The sequence below is a fragment of the Anopheles stephensi genome, chromosome X (assembly GCF_013141755.1).
Source record: "Anopheles stephensi strain Indian chromosome X, UCI_ANSTEP_V1.0, whole genome shotgun sequence".
NCBI lineage: Eukaryota > Metazoa > Arthropoda > Insecta > Diptera > Culicidae > Anopheles > Anopheles stephensi.
This window is the reverse complement of record NC_050201.1, coordinates 9825868-9843748: the sequence shown is the minus strand read 5'-3', so window position 1 is coordinate 9843748 and position 17881 is coordinate 9825868. Positions and strand designations below refer to the sequence as shown.

The following is a 17881-nucleotide window of genomic DNA, read 5'->3' as shown; positions in this document are numbered from 1 at the left end:
GTGTAAAATATTGCGTAAAACTTGAAAACTTCGTAAATAACTTTCAATTTCTTACGAATGAGCTTTAATAACATTCTCAAAGCTTTCTGAAACTCTCTCTTTGAATGTGGAAATTTAACAAATCATTCGTCAAATTAATTGCTTTCTTAAAAATATTTCATGTAAATTGATTTTTTGTAATAATTTAAAATAGTTCTTTACATTATAAAAGGAAAATTTGATTTTTTTATACGATTGTTACGAAATCTCCTTCTGTCGTGCAGCGCCATCTATTGCACCCTATCCCTACTACTTGCACACAATTTCTTACACAATGTTGAATGCAAGAGTGTGGTGAGCACAGGGTATCGTGGATTTTTATTTCGATTTCTGATTTTTTTGAGGATTTCGGTTTTAATTTTTCGAATATGGGTTTCAACATCTTCTTTTTGACATTGCATTTTTTGCGGATTTATGTTTGGATACCATAAGTTTTGTTCTATATTTTAAGAAATATTTCTGTGATTCGATGAGCGGATTGGTGGCCGAGATGGTAGTTCTTCTTCGAAAGAAAACCAAAACTTCGGGTAATGGGTGATGTTGTAGGTAAACATGATGTTGTAGTAGGTGGACAAAAATAAAATAGCACGTTTGTTAACTATTTTTGCATACATTTAAATAAAATGTTGAACAAAATTCCGCGATGCTCTGAATGCCTGCTGATGACATAACATTGACCAAAAGTTAAGGAACTATTTATTTCTGTTCCAACTCAAATTAATTCTTTCTAAATCAAGACCTTCTGTATAACTGTAAAAAAAATCTGTAGAATGAAATTAAATTATTTTGAAAAACTTCAAACAGGAACGGGGTGAAATTAAAAGTTCATGGAAAACCATTAAAAAAAACCTTGGTGCGTATACCAACACTGTGAGAAAAATAGAAGCTGAGACGTCAAAAATCATTGGAATACCCTGTATTTCACCAATGCTCAAATTTCGTTTAAATATACATCGAATACGTTCAAGAGACACAATAAATACAAAAGCGCTACGATATATTTACATGAAGCTTCAAGCTTCAAAGCGTGCAAGCATAAAGCTTTATGTCACTTTTTGAAACTTTGAAAACAATGGACTCATATTTTCATTTTTGTTTTCATTTCCACAGCTTCATTTTTTCCCGAGAGAAAAAGTTCATGCTGTGGCTTACCAAAACTTTATTACTTCTCAGAAATAGCTCCATCTATGTAAGGCTTTACCAACAAATGCTTTAAATTTTTTTTAACACGGATTATTGGCTTACTTTAGTCAGCCACCAGGCGCCTCCATGGACTGATAGCAAACCTTTTGAGTTACCTCAATTATGCTCTCTTATTATGCTCTAATTATTTTCCTTCTGCCTCTTCTTATTTTTCTTATTTTTCTTTTTCTTCTTTTTCGTCTTTCTCTGCTGGGAATTCTCAGATGTGATCAGCTTGTAGTAATATAGTCAGGTCGTCAATTCTTCATCAGGAAACTGCAGACCTCTCTGCATTTGATCTTCGGCAGATTGGACTTGATACAGCCATAGAGTTCACTATGATCGTCTGTGTCTTGTATCGAATTCGTCCCAGATGAGAATTTTTCTAGTGGAGTGTGAACAGCTCAGCTCGAAGATGGTGAGTGGAGTAGCGTCCTCTGTCAGCATAGTCCAGGACTTGTGCCCAAAGAAGACCACCAGACCACATCTATGTGCGACGCATCGTGTGCTGTTGAAGTCTTCTTGATCTCAAGAGTTTGTCGCGTCCCTATTATAAACAATTCTCCTAAGATCTTCAGATTTTGTTCTTACCGTAATATCCGAAGTTTAGATCGTACCAAGATAGTAGACTCTTCAAGATTGTCGCCAACTACAGCTACTCTGCCTCTATCACAGTCAGAACCTCTGATCAGCAGTTACCTCGCCCTTCGGTCAAAGTTACATTTCAAACTCCAAACCCGAACTCGACAGATATCCGTCCGAGAATAATGCCATATTTAGTATCGATCCACATTTTTGTTATATGGCATTTAGTCAAATGTATTATTTTAAAACACTTTGAAAAAAGGATAATTGCATCGAACCATCAATATTGCTGTACTAAAACGAAAAAAATCACCAGTGAAATATTTAAAGCGCCGTTACCCATTAGCAAGTAACTCTTTAAACAAAATCCTTCAGACATCCCTGTATAACAGTTTCACAAGGGATATTCTACAATCCTCATATGTCCTGCGAATAAAAAAATATACTGGCGCCCTCTATTGCTCGGTCCCAGTACTTCAAGAGCAGCAGATATCATCGACAGGATAAAATATCCTTTAGCAAGGACAACCGCCTTTCATCGACGAACGATTGTTCAACGTTCAAAGCTTTCCGCGAATTGATGTACCCCTCGGCATCTCTCTCTCGCACAGTTTTCCCACCGCTTCGAAAGCTCGCTCCCGGGGGTTCTCTCGTGCGGTTCTATTTTCTCTCGTGCTTCACACCACGACAGAAGCGCAGGAAAAGTGAGAAAAAGCGCGTTATCCCGAAAAAACGGCCAAACAGCCGAACGAACACCTTAAAACGGTTCACTTTTACAACCGACCACCAGTCAGTGTCGGGAGCGCAAACACATCGGAAGCGGTAGTACGGTAGCGATACGCAACACGCCACACACACCAAACCAAATCGATCCGCTCGATTTGCAGCCTCTCGTTCTACCACCCTCACACACACACACTCGCTCTCTCTCCCTCACGGGGGTGTTTTTTTGAACAGGAAGATTGAAGCACAGAAAACAGAAGGCGAAACAGTGTTTCTAGCTAACGCGTGTACTATTATGTTGCAAACGTTCGGCCGATTACTTACCTTAGGGCAGTGCTGAATGCGAGTGTATTGTATCGTTTACTTGGTGCGTGATTGATGCTGCTACGTGTATGTGTGTGTTTTGTTGTATTTCATCCATTAGAAGTCCTGTGTGTATAGTACTCTTCCTTCAAGCTTCAACACAACACAACACCCTCCAAGAACAACACGCTCGCTGGAGTTGTTCGCCAACTTCGGCAACAAGAACAAGCGGGATCGGTAGAACCTTTACCACGCAGCATCACTGCTTTGAACACACGATTGTCTGCCGATTCCACTCCAACCTCGGGGTGGTTTCGCAGAATCGCAAAGCACCCATCGCTGCCGCCCTGCAGCATCCACCGCTTTCTTCGATCCAGCGAACCCAACGGCCAGAGACTCTTAAGCTCGCTTAGCTCGTGAAGACACCTTCAGCTCGGGATGAAAGCGGAAAGTCACCAAAACATGAAGCCGAGTCGGGACAACATTGGACGAGTGGTGGTGGTGTGAAGCGCGAAGCGGTGGGAAAAACAGTGGACAAAAGGCCAGCAAGAACCCAGTGCGATGGGTAGATAGTGTGATACAGCTTCAGGTCGGGAACAGTCTGCGAAACGTTTCATCAGCTCCACTGCGCGCACAAGTTTCGGGGGGGGGGGGGGATAAAAATCGAATCATGTGGACACGTTCGGGAGAATCACCAAAATAGATTAGACAGCACTATTTGCTTGCAGTGCGTGCAGCGGACATATAGGCGAGCAATATCTTCAGTGGAAATCGTTTTTCTTGTTGTTTCTTCGCCAAGGAACAAAATCGCACCAAACGTTTATTACAGCTAAATCTCCTCGCCTGTGGATTAGTGGCACCCTGGGGCGCACGTCAATCAACACCCAAGCAAACCGAACCGAGACCAGGTAGCGAGATACTTCGCTGAGCCTGAAGCTGTATCGCAGCGCTGTGAAGAACGCGAACTAAACGTCCTGCGAGCTAGTCTGCGTGCTAAGGCATAACAGTTTTTTTTCTTTGGGTGGTGTACAATATCCGGAGATATTCGGGATTATCTTTTAGAATCTTGGGAGGAGGTGTTGCTGTGTTTGTTCCTTGAAGGAAGAATCGGTTCTCCCACAACCTCCACTGCGAGGTACCTGACTTCCGGCAAGTTTCGGGTGTATTCGGTGGGCGGTTAATCAACGCCTGCTCGGTTTTAAACTTGGCAGATGGTAGGGTGCTTCCAAGGGTGGGTCACCGTTAGGGAAGTGGGGTGTGTCTAGAAGGAAATTACAAAAAAATGGGCAAGGAAATGAGTCTACTTCCTCCCGTCACCGCCGGACCGTTCAAACGAAAGCAGGTCACGGAGCGTATCGGGCACACGATCAACGAGCACCCCCGGAACTCCGATGAATTGCCGATTCTAGCCCATGAGCGCTCGTCCATCAACTCGAACGCAATCAATATGGAGATACATCCGTATCTACGGCCGTGTGTGAAGATGTGAAGTTGAGGTCTTGGTAGAGGGTACCTTCACACACACTCACCCACGGTGTATCTCATTGTCGGTGGATGTCGTTTTGTTACGGGTGATAGATCGATCGACCATTAGTACTATCCGGTGGGGTCGTCACCACCACCACCACCACCAGGTCGACAGTTTGTGACGGGAGATGTTGTGCACCGAAGCATATAGAGGGACGACTAAAACGGCTTACAGCACACCCGCTGTTTTGTGCAGTGTGCATCGAGAATCGCGGACAGGTGAATCGATAGACAGGTTCGCGTTGTCCGCGCGGTGAAGCCGGTTGAGTAACGGCGTGGTGGACTCGCTGGAAAGAAAACACCCTCCCCCGCTGACACTAATGCGCCTATCGGACCAGCAGTAGTATGTAAACAGTAGTGTATCCGCGTTTTGGCAGGCACCTGCTGGTACCGTTGTACCAGCACCTAGGCTAACCGTTGCGCTTTTGTACTTTGTGCCCCATGCCCATACTACTTCACACAGGACACACGCAGATCAATCAAATTAACTCACCGCACTCTGTCTCTGTCCCCAGTCCGTGGAGCGTCGTCGTCCTATACAATGGTGTTTGATCAGTGAAAAAAAAGAAAACAACAACGCAAGAGTCGTCGTCAGTAACACTAGCACAAGAGCCTACACAGTTGACACAGTGCCGTCGAGTACCATCCCCACCGCTTCCTAGAAGGCGGAACGCAGGTCAGGTTTCGCCGTACAGTGTACAGGCAACCAGGTGTCCGCCATAGATGTACGCAATCCGCACACGACAGCAACGTTGCTGCAGCAAGGCAGAGAACTGGTCGTCGTACTGCGTCCGCCGACAATCTATCGGATAGATGACCCACGCGTCAGTGTGAGTAGCGGCGTGCAATCGTATTTTTGTCGCCAACACCTGGTGGCAGATAGGGCAAGTCCAGCGCGAGAAACAACAGCGAGAACGAGAACGACCAATTGTCTCCAACACACACACACGCAGCGACGCAAATTAACGCCAGCCAAAATGGTAAGCATACCCGGTACGTCGCCCGGTACGATGATTGAGCGACGGCGCTCCCGCAGCCAATAGATGTCAAGATAGTGATGTCGACGGTCGTCAGCGGGCGCCCCATTAATCCAAACGGCCTTTTTTACACAAAAAACCTTTTGCTCCCACGACGCCGCCCGACATCGCTTTCACTGATAACGCAGTGTGTCCGCGTATGTGTCCGCGAGCCTTACCTACCTGCTCTCTCTCTCTCTCTCTCTCTTTTCTCCCTTCTCTCCTGTGCTTTCGGCCGCGACCTCGATGCAAACACCCGTCCACGCGCACTAGTACGGATTCGTGAACTACGCGCTTGAGCTACTAGTTTTAAAAAACTTCGGTCTAAATATATGGGAACAAATAAAGTAAGTGCAAGGCAGCAGGTCGGTACGTTTTGCGGAGACGACCCGCGGGTCGGTTTTGTCGAAGTCCATTGTTAGATAACACTTCATTTTCCGCGTTCCTCACACTTTCTGTGCTCCCGGCACACGGAAAGCGCAAACTTTTCAATTGAATGCCGAACGCTGGATGCGTTTCTGGAGGAGTTTTCTTTTTGTGTTTCGTCGTTGTTCCTCTTTCATCCCAATCGAAGCGTACTTTCGTAGTGGATGTCTCGGTGTTCCTTCTTAAAGTTCAACTTGCTGACTAACTTGAGCTTGCGTTGCTAGCGTTGCTACACGGTCAAACGTGCCTGTAAAGGATGGCTGCTAACTGAATTCTGACGCTGGGAATCAGGTTTTTTCTTGCTGGGAGAGGAAGCTGATCCGAGACAGATGTACAGAAGTTTGAGTCAAAAAAAAGTAAATTGGTTAAAATCAGTTCTCCTCTACCTGCGCCTCTCTCGCTGTCTCCCTCTCTTCTGTATGTTGTTCTTTACCATCAAGAATTAATTGGATTCCTTGCAGATCCAGCTGACCTAGTTTGCCTTTTTATTTTCAAAGCCATCCTCAGTCATTTGCTTTCGCTTCATCGTATATCCCCAGTTTTTTTCTCTTCTTTACTGCACTAAAATCCAAAATCCTTCCTTTCTCCAGTACTTGGGAGGGAATAGCCAAACTCCCCCCAAAACAGTGCATGCACAATATTCTGATCGCTGCCCTAAAGGATTGGCAGTGGTTCCGTTTAGCTAGGCCGCCTGAAAATGGTATCCACATACCCACAAAGCTGCAATACTTGGCAGACATCCAAACCGGATTCTTGGATGGTGATGGTTGATGAGTTGCACAAAACTTCTCCGAGCGCCAAACCAACAACAGCAACAATAGAACGTGTGGACAAACTCAAGTCGACGCGCTGGTGCCACTCAGCTAGCAGCACATGTTGGCAGCCGAGTCGATTTCATAGTCGCTGGCAACGCATCAAAATTGTTCCGTGCCGCTCGATGCAGTACATTTAAGATATTAATCGTTGCCGGACCGGTGACCTGCCCGTCTCAACCGAAGGTGACGCAAACGAAGGCTTCGTGTTCTACCACGATTCGATGTAATTCATTAAACGGTTGTGATCGAATCGCTGCAGCATGTCACGATCGAAGTGCTGATAAGTTACGGCTCTTCCTGGCAGCGGTCGCCATTAATTAAACAAGCACGCTTCGCGACGACGAAATGTGCAAATGAACACGTACACGGCTACAGTGCACGGGCACGTTGTTTACTACTATTTCACAGTACTACAGTTCATTTGTGGTCAATTATAACATCATTTCGTTTTGTTTAATTATACCTCTCCCAGACGGGACGGCCAGATTTCCCTTCACCGCGCCCACCGCCCTTTGCCTGCGCGTTTTAATGTTATTGTACTGCCCCTAAAGCTCATTACTTGAATTATACCTGTCTTACCGCCCGCTCGTAATTAAACAACGAGCAGCCAATTTGCAGTAAAACATAATTCCAGATATTATTTTATTATTACCACCGGTCGCGAATGAGCTGCCGGAGCGTGAAATAGGTTTTGGGTAGTTACGATGGTCTCGCGAAAGGAAACGGGCCAGCGATTTTAATGCGCCTGTAAACTATAACATTTTCCTGGATGCAGAGATCTTTCTCCTCCCCCCCGCAAAAGGGACAGTGGTTTTTGCGATGATGTTGAAAGCACAATGTACAGGAATGTGACTTAATAATATTATTATTGAAATCAGATGGAATTATTCCTGATGAGGTGTTCTGTAGCAGTTTGATCGTGTAAGTGGGATTTATTTGGAGTAGGTCCTACCTGAAAGTAGTTATTGAAGTTTCATCTGGATCGACAGTTCCCTTCAGCGTATCATGCTAAGAGTCGGCGATAGCGGTGGCGGTCTTCACACGGCAGGACCGGGGATCAAATCCCCTCCAGATAACCTCTTTGTACGCAGGACTTGACTATATCCAGCAACGAGTAAAATCAAGTCTCAGGATGTCAGAAATGGCAGGACGAGATATTGTAGATATCTTCCTTGTAGGCTGTACTATCAAAGAAGAAGGCATCTATCTACTCTATATACAGTAAATGATCCAGGTAGTTAAGTCTCATCACTACCCTTGAAGGTTTCTTTTAGATAACTTATAGGCTGTAGTGCCGTACAAGAAGGCATCTATCTACTCTACCTCATCTCATACCCGCAATTTATGACTTACTAGACTTATTATTACCGCGTAGTTGGATGGTCATTCCTCACTATTTGGGCCTAGATGAGATTTGAACCCCGATCCTGGCGTTTGAAGACCTGCGCCGCTGTTGCATCTTCCACCGGGTCGCCGACTGTCTATCTTCTCTATATATAGTAAAGGTCCCAGATAATCAGGTTTCATCAGATTCAGAAAACGGCCTAGATTAAATTTAAATTACTTCCTTCGGTGCTACAGTCCGAATGCAGAAGCTCAATTCTACATGACTCTGCATAGACTAGACCAACTGATCTAAGTTTATACATCCATTCAACCTCATTCCTTACGCATTGCTTCAGAAGTCAAAATCTAAAACGTCGTTTTACTCATCACCAGGAAAAAGGCGCAGGTAAATATGGAAGGCCAATTTTTGGTACGACAGATCTACGAAGATGACATTACGTACAACCTGATAGAGGCCGCCGTAGATATACTTAGTAAGTGTATAGCTGCATACCGTGCTCAGCAAATCTGGATACAACCTGATCGTCCACTGTTCTTCTGATCACACCTCCCGTAGACATACCGGCCGGTGACATCCTGGAACTGTTCGGCAAAACATTCTTCGAGTTTTGTCAAGACTCCGGCTACGACAAGATACTGCAGGTGCTTGGTGCAACGCCGCGCGATTTCCTGCAAAATCTAGACGCCCTGCACGACCATCTCGGTACACTCTATCCCGGCATGCGGGCACCATCGTTCCGCTGTACCGAAACGAACGGCCAGCTGGTGCTGCACTACTATTCCGAACGTCCGGGGCTAGAACACATCGTGATCGGGATCGTAAAGGCGGTCGCGTCCAAGCTGCACGGTGTCGATGTGGAGATCAAAATCATCCGCCGCAAGGGTGATCCGATCGAGGTGGAGCAAAGCAAACCGGCCACTGAGCCGGCAGCGGCCGCGAAACCTCGGCACTCGCTTCCGGTCCTAACGCCGGTAAAATCAGTTCCTATAACGTCCCTCGATCCGGCCGTGCCGGAACTAGCCAACCTGGGACTGTGCAAGCGAATTCTAGCCTCCAAAACGTACGGTGAATCTTATTTTTCGAATAGACTTAATAGTAGGTTTCAAGCAAAGGGTTGCCACCCGCTAGTGTTTACCGCCTTGCCCCGGAAGAAACACCCATTAATGCGTAGCCCACTCTTCGTTCTTTTCATTCTCGTGCCCTTCCCCACATACCCGTTCACATCTGCCCCACCGCACGCGCTCATCGCTAGATCTAGCCACCTCCAAGAGCAACTCCGCGCTCAAGCAACCTACCGAAACGGCGTCCAGCAATGGCAATAAACTTAGCATTAGCAGTAGTCAAAATGGAAGCAATAGCATACCGCTCTGCAGTGAGGTTAGCAAAGCTAGTAACGACACCAATACCAATTGTGATAGCAGCCAAACGCACGGTGACGACTGGAAGAAGACGAACAAGGGTACGGGCGCGGCCGTCGAGCGGTCGGACCACTTTCAGTTTCTAATAACGGAGATCTCGGGCCCGAAGACGCCGACCCGCCGTTCGGACGAGAAGGATCAGCAAGCGGTATGCCAGCTGGTAGCAAAAGGTAACCTACCTTTCGTTGGTGGTTTGATCATCGTGGTGTCAGCTCTCGCTTACTCACCTCATTCTTGGACTCGTACTTCCAGAACCAATGATCTCGCCGATGACGTTTTGCAAAATCTTTCCATTCCACCTGATGTTCGACCGTAACATGCACATTGTGCAGGCAGGACGATCGGTTTCAAGAGTTATTCCCAGGTAAGGTGCTCGGATAGCCAGCAACATGTTGCAAACAATCATACGTGAGTAACGTGGAACCTATACCCCTGCACGCTCTCTGTAGAATCTACGAAAAGAATTGTCCGCTGCTAGCACTGTTCGAAGCAGTTCGGCCTCATCTGCAGCTGAGCTTTGAAAACATTTTGGCCCATATTAACACAATCTACGTTCTAAAGACGAAGGCAGGAGTTATGTCCAAAAGCGAGAGATATCTAAGACTGAAGGTAGGTGTGGTTTTGTTCGGGGAATAGGGGCCTTGAATCTGAATCTTATCTGTGAATCTACATGTTTAGGGACAAATGATGTACATTCCGGGATCTGATCTGATACTGTTCCAATGTTATCCTAGCGTAATGAATCTCGACGATTTAACCAAGTAAGTATGGAGGATCCGATCATCAACCATCAAACTTTACCGATCTCACGCATTGCCTCTCGCGCATTACAGAAAGGGTCTTCACATCTCCGACATCCCACTACACGATGCCTCGCGTGATCTGGTGCTGCTGAGTGAAAAATTCGAAGCGGAGTACAAGCTGACCACCAACCTGGAAATACTGACCGACCGACTGCAGCAGACGTACCGGGATCTGGAGAGCGAGAAGCAGAAGACGGACCGGCTGCTCTACTCCGTCCTGCCGAAGACGGTGGCGAACGAGCTGCGGCACCAGCGGCCAGTCGCACCGAAACGGTACGACTCGGTAACGCTCATGTTTTCCGGCATCGTCGGGTTCGGGCAGTACTGTGCGGCAAACACCGATCCCGAGGGTGCGATGAAGATTGTAAAGATGCTGAACGAACTGTACACGATCTTCGACGAGCTGACGGACTCGAAGAGTAACTCGAACATCTACAAGGTGGAAACGGTCGGTGACAAGTATATGGCCGTGTCCGGGTTGCCGGATGAGTGTGAGAATCATGCCAAATGTATTGCACGGCTGGCACTGGACATGCTGGATATGGCTAAGAACGTCATGATGGGCACTGAAGCGATGGTAAGAAGATGGGATGCAGTACTGTGCGGCAAACCGGTTACAGGATAGCGAAACGTGCAATCGCTCTCTTTTTTTCATTCACTCGCTCTCCCTCTCTCTCTCGCTTGCTCTCTTCTCTTTGTACAGAAAATCACAATTGGCATCCATTCTGGTGAGGTCGTGACCGGTGTTATCGGTAATCGGATGCCTCGCTACTGCCTGTTTGGCAACACCGTTAACCTAACAAGCCGAACGGAAACGACGGGTGTCCCCGGTCACATCAATATCAGCGAAACCACGTACAAGTAAGTGCATCAGTCAAGCAAATCTATATATTTCTGAAGTTTACGTGGAAGCGGTAGTTTCACAACGCTATCGGGTAGTTGGAAGTTTTCGCGCAACACCTCGCGTATGGTGCAGCGGCTCATATGCTTCAGCGACGGTATACCGTACACCTGGTCCGATTGCAGTAGACCATCCTCCAGCAATGCCGTGTACTTGCTCTCGAACATCTCCTTCCGTACGGCGTACACGTGCGGCTTGTACGGCAACTCCACCATTACGATCGTGCGCATCAGCAACTTCAGGCAGGACACGAGCTGAAACGGATAGCAGCGGTTCTCGCATTCGGCCAGCTTCTCCAACAAGCTAAGCACCGGACTAGCTCCACCATCGTCCGGACAAGGATTAGCACCGTGCCGCAGCAATATCAACACAATGTCCGGTGCTGATGCCTGTAGAGCGACACGCAACGGTGACGCCTTGCCACAAGACTCGATGGGAACGTCGATAAATCTATCGAACAAGATAATCTGTGTGTATTACTAGGCACCGGAGACTCAAACCATCAGCCGTACTTACTTCGTTTGACGCAACCGCTGGTACGCGTACGAGTAGGTCGGATAGAGTGCCCGCGCTTTCGCCGAGTGGTGCAGAAAGAACACTACCGCACGCAGGTTTTCATCCTGATCGTTGAAGTCACTCTTCCAGCCGGCGATAAAGTGTGGCGCATTGCACCCGAACAGTGCGCCCAGAAACAGCCGCTCGAACGTTTTTTCACACTTGAAGATTTCGTCCAGCAAGTTGCGCACTATGGCCGAATCCTCCAAACCCCAGTCCCAGGTGATGCGTAGCGCGATGTACAGCACGTTGTGATACTTGCCCATCATGCACACCTCATAGTTGTCGCCCTTCATCCGGTTGTGGTAATCGATCGCGGACGTGACAGCCAACCCGACCGCCAGCTGCGTGGACGCCGTTTGCCGGCCCTGGATGCAGCCCGATATGACGGAGTTCAGGTGGCTGATGATATCACGCCGGCCGGCACGCGACATCAGCCCGCTGCGCTCCATCTTGTTGAAGCACTCGTCGAAGAAAACATCAAACACGTACTCCATCGTGCGGTGCTCGAATCAATAATGCATTCAGAGGTGCGCGCGTGAGAAAAAGAAAACCTTCAGATGAAATGTGCACCGTGCAGTGCTAGAATTTTGACTGCACAAAACCGCCGACCGGTATCGTACAGACGGTTCCAACGACTAGTGACAATGGCACGGCGAAGCCCTCCAAACTATCGAACGGTGCAACAAAGCGGAAGTCGCTCTATCCCTCAGGAAAACTTTCCGAAGAACGGTGAAGAATGCCTAGGCAACTTTATGGCTTCGTCACAGGTGTTACTTATGCGCCAGCGCAACCGAACGGTACGTCGCGGATATCCCCCAGGAGTTCCAGGGCTTGCAGGGCTAAACTATTGATCTCTACCACCGCATGTCTGGTAGGTGTAGTTGATGCCTAGAAATATTCCTATGGAACACACCTTCCTTACGTCATCGTGCGAGGATGGCCTTCGAATGGAAAATCAATTCCAAAAAAGCCTTGACGCACAACCGTGTCCAGAGATTGCGTAATGTCTTGTCATAGAGATGTCATCGATATCCCCATACTTTGTGTTTCGCTGTATATGGTCGTCCTACTTAGGACGGTCCGGTGGTAGATGCGAAAGCGGCGCCGGTCTTCACACGGTAGGACCGGGGTTCAAATCCCATCCGGACCGTTCCCCCGCAGTGAGGACTGAATATCTAACTACGTGTTATCATTAAGCCTTGTAAGCCATAAATGGCATGACCTAAGAGGTCGTTAGGCAAAGAAAGAAGAAGAAGAGAGTCTTCCTACTTCTACTACAACTCTTCGTCAATGTGTTAAACTAATGTTGTTCCATTCTCCGCCATTCGTTGCAGGCTACTTTGCGATCCGGTCAATCACGATCCCTCGTTTAATCTGGAGTACCGTGGACCGGTAGTGATGAAGGGCAAACCGGAACCGATGGACTGCTGGTTTTTAACACGCAAAGGAACACCGGCAACGAAATAATTACCATGACCCATGCAAAAACACGGCAAGCGAACACAAACACACAAACAAACGTGCTAGAACCAACCAAACTTAAGATGTAAAAGATCGCCGGCAGCGAAACCTGATAGCTTTTTACTTCTCAGCGGTGTGTTTATAGATGTTTGATAAACCACAATAATGCCCGTGTCTCTATCACTTTCTCTATCTCTCGCTCTCTCGCTCTACCGGGTCACCCGGGACCCGGTTTGTTGTAATGATCGTGACAAAATTGTGTAAAGGAAAAACAAAAAAAGTAAACAAACGGCATAGGAATGCTTCGGTGTGTGCTGTACTGTAGGAATGTATGTTTTATACCTTCTGCCAAAAGCAATCAGCTAGATTTTTGTGTGTCCCATCTCCCTTTGGCCACTTGATTCTATCGACAGCACTATGGTACACGGTACGGACATTCTTTGGTGGGAAAAAACATAAAACAAAGCCACGCAAACAACTCTTTCAAGGAGGACGGAATTCTCATACCGCGTCATTGTTACAGTTTGGTTTCCTTTAATTCTTTCACCCCATTACGTGTTAAAACGAACGGACATCGTTAACAAACTTTCCGCCATAGACGGTCCAGTCGATGTTTCGTTCACGTCGTCCTTCCTATTCCACAGCCTTGGTGCGTACTTTTGTAGCCTTTTTAGATAGCTGTACAATGAGAGTATTTATATAAAACAAACGGTATCGTTTTGACAGTGTTTGACAGTGTAGTGTGTAGGGGTACAATGGTAGTCTTCTAAAGATTTAGTAGAACAGTGAAAAAAAAAAAACAGAACATTTAGCTAATAGAATTTTTGGGCCAATCGTGATAGATGTACAACTTAGTGGAATGCAACATCGGTGCCAACCCGAAACAAAAAACCAAAAACTAACATGCGCGCGCGTCAAATAAATGAAAATGAAAAAATTATCTAACGCAACCTAACGAAAAATAATAACCCCCTCCCAACACATACAAACACACACACATAAACACAAGTAAATCTGACGTGTCTAGATATACAATGCATTAAACAGTCATTCCGCCAGAATTTGGCATTCATCCTCCATTTCTCTCTCGCATAAACACACGAACACAAACATTTAAAAAACACTGATAAATACGCTATAGCGAAATTGACAAAAACTGGGTAAGCGGCGAACAAGCACGCTGTAACGAAAACTAAAAACTACGTCGAATCACGCTTCTTTGCGGGCTGATTCCTAACGCAAAAGCAAACAAGATGTTATGACCAGAGCAAAACAAATAAAGTCTAAATAACCTCTCTACATTCTTTGATGGTGTAGCACCGGACGGATTGTATGTTAGCACAAGATGTCATTGATAATATAACCAACGTACCAAACTAACCCCAAAACCCGATAGCGTCGAATCGGATTTTTTTTGGATTATTCTTTTTATCCCTTTAAAGCGCTTACCTTTAACGATGTGTTGATATCCGTGTTTCTAACATTTTTTAATGGGCTTTAAATCAATAAAAAAAGATTAATCTAATTTTAACCTTTGCCGCTCCATAGTGAATCTGTGAACCATCGTCAAAAGCTCATGCGTAAACTTTTGTTGCGTCAGAGCTTTTTCAACGAAATTGAAGCTTTCGTGCAGCTTTTTGACGAAGTTCATAAGGACATGCTTCCTTCGTCCAGTAGTCGAGCGAATCAAATCTTCGTAGAGCAGACCTTACTAAGTGCTTCATAAATTATTAAAATGTACATATATTAGAATAACTAAACAGCACTTATTCTGCATGTACTCTTCTCCAGCATAAAAATCTTATGGGTCCATTCTAGTTTATTAAAATGCAGAATAACTAAACAAAATGGCGTCGGTACCTCACTATGTACAGTATTCACTTTTAAACTCGTTCTCCTGATCAGCCCGCACCGGTGCATGATTAAGCGGACACACCACGAAGCTAACCCGCTTCTCCATCATCTGCACCACGATCCGCTGTACGTAGACGCGCGGTACGACCAGCAAACGCCACGTCAACGGATTCAGCGGATTTGTCCGATACTCCCAGGTGAGCATCACCTTGAGCGGCTTGTTGACGTGCATACCCGCCAGAATCGCCGAATAGTTACCGCCCGGTTCGAAGTACACCGGATTCTTGGAGAAGTCCATCTTGCCCGACCGTACACCACCTTCACCGTGCAGCTCGATCGCCATTTTGCCCATCTCTCCACCGTGTATAAGACTCTCCTCGTCATCGGAAACACTCATCGTGACACGGAAATGTGATCCTGCAACAGATAAGCTACTATTTGTAGTACTATGCTTACCTCGTCGCTCAGCTACTACTCACGGCAATATGGTGGATCAGCTCCGGTAATCATGTACACACTAAGCGGTGCGTTAGGATTTTTCAGCACACCGTTCTCTATCAATCTGTTGTAGCTCTCCTGTGCCTTCAGCCCGAACTCGATGCAATAGTGCCCGTGCCGGTCACACTCGAAACATTCACCGCGCAGAAAATGGGAGTACGATTCGCACGCAATCCCCACGAACGGACACTTGTGCAGTATGCTGTCGGTGAAGAATTGATGGCACCGCAGATGATTGCAGCCGAAGAATTCCTGGAAGCCCCAGAAAAATGAATCCTCGTGCTTGCTGATGAACTTGTTCATCGGATCACTACATCCCGGCTGATTGTAGCCACCGTTCGGGTAGAAGTCAACGTGCCCGATCGGTTGATACATCCCAAGCCCACCCTTGCTAACCCACTCGGAAGCGTCCGAGTGTATCACGTCCACAAACTTGGCATCGCTCTGATCCAGCCGCACCAGCGGATCCGTGTCGGAAAACAGTGGTTCGGCCGGATCTAGGCCCGTGATACGGCCCAACTTTAGCCCAAACACGCTCTGCAGATGGTGGCCGGCGTATCCGCACAGATGGGACCCGAGCGAATGGCCCAAGAGATGCACCTTGTCCAAGTTCTTCAGGTTAAGCTCTTCCTGCAAACAGACGAAGTAAACGTAGCGCATGACGCTCAACAACTACAGAAAACCCCCTAGAGAAGTCTACAGCCTACATATAGCAAGTAGATGACATGCGCCGTAATCGCACCGATCAGCCGAATGTTAGCGCAGGTCTGTGTGTACGGTGGGTTGGATGCTTTCCGCCAGTCGATCACTACGCAGCTTGCCGTACGGTCCGGATCATTGTCGATCAAAGCGTTCACCATTTGCTGAATCTGTAGGAAATATAAATGAAGTTCAAGCTATTCGCAGCACAGAGCAGCTCAGAACCAAGCTCCACACATACCCAGGGTCGATCACCCGACTCCACGTAACCGTGCGTGATGAAGTAGATGCGTCCGTTAGGATTAATACCAAGATGGCGTACGCTTGCCGGATTGTTGACATCGATGAACTTTGGATAATCGGTGTTAGACTTCACGAACACCGGATACCGTACGTCTACCTGTGCCGGTGACCATGGATGGTAGGCAACCGGTCGCTTCTCGTCTATCCAGGGATAGGTTATCGGGAAGCATCCATATACACCGTAACATCGCGTATGCTCGGGCCGAGAGAATTCACCTGCGATTGAACGAATTTACGGCGATGAGAGGATGTATTCTGCCACACATGACACCAGGCTTTACTATCTCGACATCACCTACCGCTAGTCATGTTACTTTCCGCACTGAGCGATTTATTGTGGATAACGTTGATAAGCGAATTGTTGTACTCATGATGCATCATGTACAGCACTGTTTGTAGCCAAAAGCCTGTAATATTGCTAGCTGCAGGTTGCATCTCCATGGTTGATTGTGTTGTGTGGTTGTTCACTTCACTGGCACACACCTGGGGCCGGTACGAACCGACTGACAAACCGACTTGTCCTTGCTTTGGTTGATCGATGTACAATGTTCAAGTCGCGCACCGCAAATCACGCACACGTCTACTATACCGAGCTGACGAATGGCCTCCGGCCGACTAAAGGCGAAGGGCACATACCACACCGGCAACTGTTCATCGGATGCTAGCATTAGTGAAGTCGCAGCGCCGGAGCAAAACGAATAAACAGGCATTAAAACGAGCTGCTTCGATTCCGAGAAATTACATCTGACCGAGAGATTCACACACGTAGAAAATACATACAAGAATCCGCATCAGTCGATGTTTCGGAGACAAAGACCCACTGATAAGGGAGGTAGATTCAGCGAACTGTAGTAACGACGGAGTTGCAAGTCCTAGAAACAGCCACTAGATTTCAACGAGAGAGAGAGAGAGAGAGAGAGACCGTCTGGCAAATGGAAGAGACGAGAGCAAGGACTCAACAACTGATCCTCTTAACACCGTATTGTTAAGAAAAGTAATGCAATATTGTGCAACCTCAGCATAACCTATTCCGGCATAAGGAATGTCTTTAAGGTTGTGTACTTCCGTTAAAAATTCCAACACTCTTACAATTGTTCCTAATCTAGAAGCTTTGACGATGACAACAACGATGTCAAGTGCACTCGCAACAACATCACCACATCATGCCACTATGCGATGAGAGCCTTACGTCTGCTGTACATTTCTTATCGATTTTGAAAGTGAGTTTTTTTGCCGTTTCGACCATCGGTCAGTTCTGGAAGGGCCTTGTGCAGCGTGGACCATTCACGGTACTTCTAAAAATATCTCTACAGTGGTGAACAAGATGTTGCCTTCAAACGGACACATAGTAATTTGATAGGTATATGTTGGGACATAGGGACATGGACTGACATCAGACTGACCAGTCCAAACCAAGTCAAG

General features: G+C 46.8%; 3 protein-coding genes across 12 annotated transcripts; 1 reads left to right on the top strand and 2 right to left on the bottom strand.

Moving 5' to 3' along the window:
- The first annotated feature begins 2555 nt into the window (after positions 1–2555).
- Positions 2556–14485, top strand: LOC118506546 (guanylate cyclase soluble subunit beta-1). Of its 10 annotated transcripts, none has more exons than XM_036043898.1 (12): positions 2556–2636; positions 4875–5339; positions 5649–5722; positions 8336–8436; positions 8520–9059; positions 9136–9552; positions 9635–9746; positions 9832–9991; positions 10061–10143; positions 10216–10762; positions 10889–11046; positions 12979–14485. In XM_036043898.1, the coding sequence occupies exons 2-12, from the start codon at positions 5337–5339 to the stop codon at positions 13109–13111; spliced, it is 2328 nt and encodes a 775-aa protein (XP_035899791.1). In that variant the 5' UTR covers positions 2556–2636; positions 4875–5336; the 3' UTR covers positions 13112–14485. The 10 variants fall into 10 exon arrangements, with proteins under 10 accessions (XP_035899791.1, XP_035899802.1, XP_035899820.1 ...); XM_036043909.1 differs by having other exon boundaries at positions 9217–9552; positions 12979–14429; XM_036043927.1 differs by having other exon boundaries at positions 8520–9024; positions 9386–9552; positions 12979–13957.
- On the bottom strand, positions 11052–12284 carry LOC118506601. The gene is made up of 2 exons (XM_036043970.1): positions 11603–12284; positions 11052–11536 (listed from the first exon to the last, which is right to left on the bottom strand). Exons 1-2 carry the CDS (start codon positions 12136–12138, stop codon positions 11056–11058), a joined length of 1017 nt encoding a protein of 338 aa, XP_035899863.1. The 5' UTR covers positions 12139–12284; the 3' UTR covers positions 11052–11055.
- Positions 14486–14871: 386 nt separating the features above from the next.
- Positions 14872–17641, bottom strand: LOC118506580 (pancreatic triacylglycerol lipase-like). Its single transcript, XM_036043938.1, has 5 exons — positions 16759–17641; positions 16398–16675; positions 16165–16326; positions 15439–16087; positions 14872–15376 (listed from the first exon to the last, which is right to left on the bottom strand). The coding sequence occupies exons 1-5, from the start codon at positions 16898–16900 to the stop codon at positions 14970–14972; spliced, it is 1638 nt and encodes a 545-aa protein (XP_035899831.1). The 5' UTR covers positions 16901–17641; the 3' UTR covers positions 14872–14969.
- Positions 17642–17881: the final 240 nt, after the last annotated feature.